The 9956-nt window shown below is 41.0% G+C and overlaps 1 protein-coding gene across 2 annotated transcripts in view; it reads right to left on the bottom strand.

Moving 5' to 3' along the window:
* LOC143031166 (uncharacterized) overlaps nucleotides 1-8694 on the bottom strand; it is a 9296-nt gene extending 602 nt beyond the window's left edge. The window contains exons 1-2 of one of the 2 annotated variants that reach the window (XM_076194688.1): nucleotides 8570-8694; nucleotides 1-2186 (exon numbers count right to left, since the gene is read on the bottom strand). The exon at nucleotides 1-2186 is cut by the window's left edge and continues 602 nt beyond it. In XM_076194688.1, the coding sequence (XP_076050803.1) occupies nucleotides 512-1873 (1362 nt within the window). In that variant the 5' untranslated portion in view covers nucleotides 1874-2186; nucleotides 8570-8694 and the 3' untranslated portion in view covers nucleotides 1-511. The remainder of the gene's footprint in view (nucleotides 2187-8569) is intronic. The other variant, XM_076194687.1, reaches the window with a different exon arrangement.
* Nucleotides 8695-9956: the final 1262 nt, after the last annotated feature.

Here is a 9956-nt window from a genome sequence, read left to right as displayed (position 1 = left end):
CAGGCCACACTGGAATGGCCTCTCTCCTGTGTGGGTCCTTATATGTGTGAGAGAATCCTTTCTTGAGAAAACAGAATCACAAAAGTCATACTGGAAAAGTTTCTCTCCTCTGCTTTATGAGAGAACTCTTCTCTGTGAAAGTAGAATCACATAGGTAACACTGGAAAGGCTTCTCTTCTGTGTAGGTCCTCATATGCCATGTGAGAAAGCCATTTTGTTAGAAAGCAGAATCACAAAGGTCACACTGGAAAGGCTTTTCTCCTGAGTGGATCCTCATATGCTGTGTGAGATGATCCTTTCTTGAGAAAGCAGAATCACAAAGATCACACTGAAAAGGCTTCTCTCCTGTGTGGATCATCAATTGATATTTAAGGAGATACTTTTCTAATAAAACTTTATCGCACAGGCCACAATGGAATGGCTTCTCTCCTGTGTGGGTCCTCATATGTATTTTGAGACTAAGCTTTTCTGAGAAAGCAGAATGACAAATGTCACACTGGAAAGCCTTCTCTCAAGTGTGGGTTCTCATATGATTTCTGAGAGTACTCTTGAGTGAAAAAGCAGAACTGCACAAGTCACACTGGAAAGGCTTCTCTCCTGTGTGGGTTCTCATGTGTATTTTGAGATTACTCTTTTCTGAGAAAGCAGAATCACAAATGTCACACTGGAAAGGCTTCTCTCCTGTGTGGGTTCTCATATGATTATTGAGATGACCTCTTTGTGAAAAAGCAGAACTGCACAAGTCACATTGGAAAGGCTTCTCTCCTGTGTGGGTCCTCATGTGTCTTTTGAGATGACTCTTTTCTGAGAAAGCAGAATCACAAATGCCACACTGGAAAGGCTTCTCTCCTGTGTGGGTTCTCATATGATTATTGAGATGACTCCTTTGTGAAAAAGCAGAACTGCACACGTCACACTGGAAAGGCTTCTCTCCTGTGTGGGTCCTCACATGGTTTTTTAGAGTACCCTTTTCTGAGAAAGCAGAATCACAAAGTCCACACTGGAAAGGCTTCTCTCCTGTGTGGATCATCATGTGAGATTTAAGTCGATACTTTAGTAAGAAAACTTTATTGCACAGGTCACATTGGAATGGCTTCTCTCCAGTGTGGGTCCTCAAATGATGTGTGAGATAATCGTTTCTTGAAAAAGCAGAATCACAAAGGTCACACTGGAAAGGTTTCTCTCCTGTGTGGGTCCTCATATGCTTTATGACAGAACTCTTCTCTGTGAAAGTAGAATCACACAGGTCACACTGGAAAGGCTTCTCTCTTGTGTGGGTCCTCATATGCCGTGTAAGATAGCACCTTTTTGAGAAAGCAGAATGACAAATGTCACACTGGAAAGGCTTCTCTCCTGTGTGGGTCTCCATGTGACTTTTGAGATTACTCTTTCGTGAGAAATGAGAATCACAAATGTCACACTGGAAAGGCTTCTCTCCTGTGTGGATTCTCATATGTCTTTTGAGATGACTCTTTCCTGTGAAACCAGAATTACAAATGACACACTGGAAAGGCATTTCTTCTGTGTGGATCCTCATATGATTCTTGAGAGTAATCTTGTTTGAGAAATAAGAATCACAAATGTCACAATGAAAAGGCTTCTCTCCTGAGTGTGTTCTCATATGACTTTTGAGATGACTCTTTACTGAAAAAGCGGAATCGCACAGGGCACGCTGGAAAGGCTTCTCTCCTGTATGGGTCCTCATATGAATTTTGAGATAACGGTTTTGTGAGAAAGCAGAATCACAAAGGTCACACTTGAAAGGGTTCTCTCCTGTGTGGGTCCTCATATGATTTCTGAGACGAGTCTTTTGTGAAAAAGCAGAATTACAAAGGTCACTTTTGAAAGGCTTTTCTCCTGTGTGGGTCCTCATATGCTGTGTGAGACAGCCCTTTTGTGAGAAAGCAGCATCACAAAGATCACACTGGAAAGGCTTCACTCCTCTGTGATCATTATGTGATTTTTAAGGTGACTTTTGTGACATTTGAGATCACACTTTTTTGAAAAAGTAGAATCACACAGATCACACTGGAAATGCTTGTCTCCAGTTTGGGTCATCGTGCAATATCTAAGATGACTCGTGATATAGCTGTGCTGCAGAAGTCACACTGGATTCTCTTTATCGTATGACACATATGGGGTCTACAGGTAGTGCTTCCAAAACAAAGGTGATAGTTACCCTCATCCTAAAATAAAAAATACAATTATAAGATTGATATTTTTTTGTCATTGTACAATACACTGTAATATAACTGTGGATATTTCATACACAAATCATCTCATACTCAATTCCCTTTGTATCTAAACAGTCTTCATATATACCATCACCTCATATAAAATAGGTAGAAACACTAACAGATATGGTGCTACAATATATTACATTCTACCTTGCACACACACACACACACACATATATATATATATATATATATACACACACATATATATATATAAATATATATATATAATATATATATATATATATATATATATATATATGTATATATATATATATAAATATAGCTCTAGGGCTCCACAAATATTCTGTTGGATATTTCTTTCTGCCTGATGATATCTTATCAATACTGCTTCCATGCATTTTAGTTTTCTTCTATTATTGTCCTTTACCAATACTGTTGTGTTTTTTATTCAGGTACTCTCATGAAATGCTAGTTTTATGTACTTTTGTAATATGGGACTTTATTGCCCTGTTTTGCTATGGCATGTGAGTCTTTGTGATAAAGTTTGGGTTGCATGGCCAATATACTCTAATATACTGAGAAAATGCTACAAGTTTCCATAAAAGTACCCTTCAGATGAACCATGGGCACCTAGGTGTCTTATTTGCCCAGTCATATATGTGCCACATTGAGAATTCTGTCCTTGATGCCATAGATCTGAGCCCAAGTATGTATTTTTGATATGTTGATGATATTTTAGTAGACATTGAAGGAGAAGAACAACTTGCAAATCTTAAGAATGTTGGCCACACAATCAAAAATTTATCATACTTACATACCATAGGCAAAATGGGGCAATAAAATCGCACATTACAACAGATCGAGAGTTGATAATGGAAGAGATGGCAGTGAGGGGAAGATGGGCAGAATATTTTAGGGAGTTGCTAAATGTGAAGGAGGATAGGGAAGGAAAGATAGCTGCAGTGGGAAATGCGAAGAAAATGAGAGTGATGAGTGAGGAGAACGGAGGAGAAATAAGGAAGGATGAGGTGAAGGCAGTTGTAAAGATGATGAAAGCAGGTAAGGCACCTGGTCTGGATGGATGTCATGCAGAATGTCTGAAAAAGGGAGGTTCAGTGATGGTGGACTGGTTGGTGAGATTATTTAATGTTTGCTGGAGAGAGGGTAAAGTACCGGAGGACTGGAGTAGTGCCTGTATAGTTCCTCTTTACAAGGGAAAAGGGGACAAGTGTGAATGTAGTAATTTCAGAGGGATTAGCCTGTTGAGTGTAGTAGGGAAGGCTTATGGGAGAATCTTAATTGAGAGGATTAGGAGAGGAACAGAAGGAGTAATTGGTGAGGAACAGTGTGGATTTAGGACGGGTAGAGGTTGTGTAGATCAGATCTTTGTGGTAAGACAGATATGTGAGAAAGCTATAGGAAAGGGGAAGGATGTTTTTTGGGCTTTTATGGATCTGGAAAAGGCTTATGATAGGGTAGACAGAAAGGCACTGTGGGAGGTTATGCAGATTTATGGGATAGGAGGAAAGCTTTTGGGAGCTGTCAAGAGTTTTTATGTGAGTAGTAGAGCATGTGTTAGGATTGGAAATGGAGAGAGTGAGTGGTTTGAAGTAAAGGTGGGACTTCGTCAAGGATGCGTTATGTCGCCCTGGCTGTTCAACTTATACATGGATGGGGTGGTGCGAGAGGTGAATGCTAGGGTAGTGAGTCAGGGATTGGAGATGGTTAAAGAAAATGGAGAAAAGTGGGAGATGAGCCAGCTGTTGTTTGCGGACGACACTGCGCTTGTGGCAGGGTCAGAGGAGGGATTGAGGAAGCTGGTGGCAGAGTTTGGGAGAGTATGTGATAGAAGAAAGCTAAAGATAAATGTGGGTAAAAGTAAGGTGATGAGATGTACAAGGGGTGAAAGTGGCAGTAGACTGGAAGTGAACATTAAGGGAGAGCGACTGGAGGAAGTGGATAGTTTTAGATACTTGGGTGCAAGTGTAGCAGGAAAAGGTGGAGTGAAGGTGGAGGTAGAATGTAGATTGAGAGAAGCGAGTAAATGCCTTGGTGGTTTAAAGAGTGTAATGAGAAATAGACATTTGGGAATGGATGCGAAGAGGAGACTGTATGAAGGAGTGATTGTGCCAACAGCACTGTATGGGGCAGAAACGTGGAACATAAGAGAAGAAGAGAGAAGGAGTTTGAATATGTTTGAGATGAGGTGTCTGAGAAGTATGGTGGGGGTTACTAGGCTAGATAGAGTGAGAAATGAGGAGGTGAGGAGGAGAACAGGGGTGAAAAAGGATTTGGGAGAGAGGGTTGATGAAAGAATATTAGGATGGTTTGGACACATGGAAAGAATGAGTGAAGAAAGACTAGTAAAAGAGGTATGGAAGGCAGATGTGGAGGGAGTGAACATGAGGGGACGTCCTAGGATGAGGTGGATGGATGGGGTGAAGGGGGCTTTGGGGAAGAGGGGAATGTCTGTTGAGGAAGGAAGGGAGAGGACGGAAGACAGAGGTGAGTGGAGAATGGTTGTATATGGATGATGATGTTGTGACTGCATGAGGAGGAATAGGCGGGGGTGGGTGGGGGGTGGGGTAGTATGTGTGAGTAAATTTTGACGCAGCCCGAAGGGATTTCTCCCCGTCCTCTCCTTATATGCAAAGGGGGACGGAGAGGGGGGGTCGCCGATTAAATGAAGCGGCCTTGCTGTGGATGTACTGTGTCTTGCGACACTGCTTCTGACCCAGGGCGGTGGGCAGGGTTCAGGGATGACCCGTCATCCAGGAGGTGCTCAGATGAGAGGAAGGGTGGGAGGGGTGTGGAGTGTATTTAGGGATGAAATGGGTGGGAGTGTTTTTATGCCTTTCCTTTTGTGGCTACCTCCCTTGGAAGGGGGAAAAAGCCTTGGTATATGTATGTATGTATGTACAAAAGGACACTAAACTAGAATATCAGAGGAGGACCTGAATGAAAGCACAATAGTACTGGCAAAGGACTATACTAAAGAAAATTAAAATGTATGGAAGCAGTACTGATATCATAAGCCAGAAATAAATATCCAACAGAATGTGTGGAACCTTGGAACTCTATGGGGCACCCCACAGCATGCCAGGGAGAAACTAAAAGGCACCTCAGCACCTCTCCCATTGATTCGCTTTGCGTCATACATAACCGCAGTTTGTAGTTTCTGGAAATAAAGTTACCAGAAGATGGCTAAAATGTAGATGAAATGTAAGTTCTGTATTTGTTTTTATTTCTAAATTTACATTGGATTCATTTGGTAATGCAGTGTTCTCCCTTCCCCCTACAGATAGAAAGATAGTGAGAAGGATTGAAAACATTAATAAGATCATTAACACCAAGCATGCTGTATTATTCAACAGAAAATGTATTCAAGAAAACCTGCTCCCTAAAAGGGGACAGTGTGAGTGTAGTAGTTTCAGAGAGATCAGTTTGTTGAGTGTAGTTTGGAAGGCTTATGGAAGGGTTTTGATTGAGAGGATTAGGAAAGGAATAGTGGGAGTAATTGGTGAGGAACAGTGTCTGTGGGTTTAAGACAGGTAGGGGTTGTGTGGATCAGACTTTTGTGTAAGACAGATATGTCAAAAAGTTTTAGGAAATGGTAAGAATGTACTCATATATTGGGCCTTAAAGGATTTGGAAAAAGCTTATGACAGGGTAGACTGGAAGACCCCATGGGAGGTATTGCAGATATATAGGATAGGAGGAAAGCTGTTAAGAGCAGTCAAGAGTTTTTACTAGAGTAGTAGAACTTATGTTAGAATTAGAAATGGAGAGAGTGAGTGGTTTGAGGTAAAGGTGGGTCTTCATCAGGGGTGTGTTATGTCACCCTGGCTGTTCAATCTTTACATGGATGGGGTGGTGCAAGAGGTGAATGCAAGGGTGGTGGGTCAGGGGTTGGAGATGATTAAAGAAAAAGGAGAAAAGTGGGAGGTGAGCCAGCTGTTGTTTGCGGATGACACTGCACTTGTAGCAGGATCAGAGGAGGGATTGAAGAAGTTAGTGTCAGAGTTTGACAAGCTGTGTGAAAGAGGGAAGCTGAAGATAAGTGTGGGCAAAAGTAAGGTGATGAGATGTACAAGGGGAGAGATTGACAGTAGGCTGGAAGTGAGCATTAAGGGAGAGAAACTGGAGGAAGTGGATAGTTTCAGATACTTGGGTGCGAATATGACAGGAAAGGGAGGTGTGGGGGTGTAGGTAGAATGTAGATTGAGAGAAGCGAGTAAATGCCTCGGTGGATTAAAAAGTGTAATGAGAAATAGATATCTGGGAATGGATGCTAAGAGGAGGTTATATGAAGGAGTGATTGTGCCAACAGCAATGTACGGGGCAGAAACATGGAACATGAGAGAGGAAGAGAGGAGTTTGAATGTGTTTGAGATGAAATGTCCGAGAGGTATGATAGGGGTTACTAGGCTAAATAGAGTGAGAAATGAGGAGGTGAGGAGGAGAACAGGGGTGGAAAGGGAGTTGGGAGATAGGGTTGATGAAAGAGTAGTAGGATGGTTTGGACACATGGAAAGAATGAGTGAAGAAAGATTAGTAAAAGAAGTGTGGAAGGCGGAGGTGGAAGGAGTGAATATGAGGGGGCGTCCTAGGATGAGATGGATGGATGGGGTGAAAGGGGCTTTACAAAAGAGAGGAATGTCTGTAGAGGAAGGACGGGAGAGGACAGAAGATAGGGGTGGATGGAGAAGGGTTGTGTATAGATGAGGCTGTGATGCATGAGGAGGAATGGGTTGGGGATGGGGGGTGAGAAAGTATGTATGAGAAAAAATTTGACGCAGCCCAAAGGGATTTCTCCCTGTCTTCTCCTTTTCTGCATGGGGGGACGGAGAGGGGGGTCACCGAATTTATGAAGCGGCCTTGCTGTGGATGTGCTGTGTCTTGCAACACTGCTTCTGACCCAGGGCAGTGGACAGGATGCAGGGATGACCCGTCATCCAGGAGGTGCCAAGAGAGGAGGGAGGGAGGAGGGTGGAGGGGAGTGGAATATATGGGAAATGAAATGGGTGGGAGTGATTTCTATGCCTTTTTCTTTTTGGCTACCCCTCCCCCCCATGTAAGGGGGAGAAAGCCTTTGGTATATGTATGTATGTTTATTTATGTACATATGTTCTCTATACATTCTTATACTTGCAAGTTTTCTTTTGTGTTTGAATGTTTTTACAATGTGTTTAAAGAGTGTAGGACAGAAATTTTAAGGCTTAGACTACAAAAATTAATATTTTTGGGCATTCTCTCTTTATGGGCGATTCTTACTCATTGTGGCCAGTCTTAGAGTGTTAACCCCACAGTTAATGGGAAATGACTGCAAATAATGGAATATGCTTGGTTTAACACAATTATGCTCACTAATTTGAGCTTTCCTGAATATTCACCTGATTATTGTAAACTTCCGTAAAATCTGGCTTCTGCAAAATTGGGACTCATTCAATTAGGATTCTACTGTAGTACAATTGTGGGCAAATCGGGAGACTAGATATAATTTTGAGGAAAGTTTTAATGGAGACACCTAGTCGATGTCAACTGGGGGAGGAGGACACAGAGGACATAAATGAGAGACCTGACCTACCCAAGCTGGAAGCGATCTGGACATGTGGGTCATAAAACCTGCTTGCAGTATCTATATAAGATTACACATGGGAAGGTATAACCTCTCATACTATAATTCAATGAATTGTAAATGATATAGCATAGATTTGCGCAGTGAATATCAAGAAAGTATTTACTCACTAGAATATCATATTCAGGGCACAGTGAATTCAGAATGAACTTCGTGAATTCTTGATTTTCATACCAACGAAGGCAAGATGAACCCCATCCTCCAATAACAATGTAATGAAAGCATACAGGAGGATACAAATGTTGATTATAAAGATCTTCTACGTCTCATTTTTTAACACCATTACCAATATTAATACTAATTTGCAATACTTATATGTATAGTATTTAAAATACTTCATGACAAGAACTAGCTAATAACAGGAGGTAAGAATTGCAGCTGCGAGACCTCATCAGAACTTACCTAACCTATATCCTTGGTAAACATACAGATGTTTGCCCATTTATCTGCCTATCTATCTATCTATCTATATCTATGTATCTATATATATATATATATATTACATATTAGGGTCACCATTAAATTGCGGTACTTATATGTGGAGTTCGGAATGCAATTATATGAATGAGCTTGCCGATAACAAGTAGTTGCAGCAGTGAGAATGGTACACATCGTGACAAATACCCACACATCCATTGCTCAGAAAGCCAAACACAACAATGCGAAACGGGAACTGAATTGTAGCAAGTGCCAAATGCGAACACTCAACTCATGCATTCAATTACCTTACCACTATATGATTGCTCTTACGAATTCAAGAAGAGAGCACACTTGTTTGCCCTGTACGAAGCAAAGCCACGAAAACAAGCTCTACAAATGGCTGAAAGAGCGTAACTCCAGGCTTGTCGGTCTATGGCGTCAAATGTAAACACACATGATACAAAGGCGTAGGTGTAGATTTTCTATATATTTTCTCTTTTCCTATTTCTAGTTTCTATTCTGTGTTTTGGGTATTATATTTTCATGTGATTTATATTTCATAATTCATATATTAGATTCTATCTCATATTCTAATTTTCTATTTTCTGATATTTATTTTATATATTTTCATGTATTTCTATTTGTATCTCATATTTCTACATCATTTGTATGCGCATTTATGTATTTCTATTTCTATTCTACATTTCTGTTTCTATTTTACTTCTATACACGTGCTTTTATCGTATGTAATTATTCTAAATCCAAATGGTCTCAATCAATAAATACTATGTAAATTGTGTTAACAAATAACATAGTAATATAGTCCCTTGTGTAAGATCTCGACTGATTGGAATAAATTTGAGATCTTACATAAGGGACTACAGAAGAAAATGAGAAAGACGGTGGAAGCTGCACATATAAATATCCAACTAAACAACAACGATAGAGAAGGATTTACATGCCTTTCCAAAGCAGCTAGTCTCCTAATAACTAACGCTCTGGAAAAGACCTGACAACTCGAAGCTTGACGAGTTCTTCCCACTGAAAGTATAAAATCTGTGATCATGATGTAATATAGCAAGTCCTCTGAAGAAGGTCATAGTGACCGACAAGTCAGGACGTATTCTAAAAGTCCATCTTCATTTACCCTTCCCCACCTATCCCTCTCTCATACACACACACACACACACAGAGTGGCGCAGTTGGTAGAACGATGAACTACTAGCATGGTGGTGCGCGTAGTGCTTGGTTCGAATCCTGCCCAGGGCCGAAATTAATTTCGGTACAGCTGCGCTTCGGGTCGTTACTCTGACTCTCGTGGGCGGGGAGTTGGGTGTGTGTGTGTGTGTGAAAGGTCATAGCATTACCCATAGATCGGACCTACGAGCTCTGAGCTCTCTTCCAGGAGGGAAATAGCTGTCGATCACGAGTCGAACACGTGATCCAAAAGACCAAGTGAATACACACACACACACACACACACACACACACACACACACACACACACACACACACACACATATATATATATATATATATATATATATATATATATATATATATATACACATACACACACACATTGTCGTATTTATGGTTTAAAGTTGCACACGGGAAAGTCTGAGAACTTACTTGTTTTTGTTCTCAGACATTGGTGGTCTGAAGTTAAAGAGAAATCTTGATGGCTTCCGATAAGA

The sequence above is a fragment of the Oratosquilla oratoria genome, chromosome 12 (genome assembly GCF_046742065.1).
Source record: "Oratosquilla oratoria isolate Oo_2021 chromosome 12, ASM4674206v1, whole genome shotgun sequence".
NCBI lineage: Eukaryota > Metazoa > Arthropoda > Malacostraca > Stomatopoda > Squillidae > Oratosquilla > Oratosquilla oratoria.
This window is presented reverse-complemented; position numbering and strand designations above follow the sequence as displayed.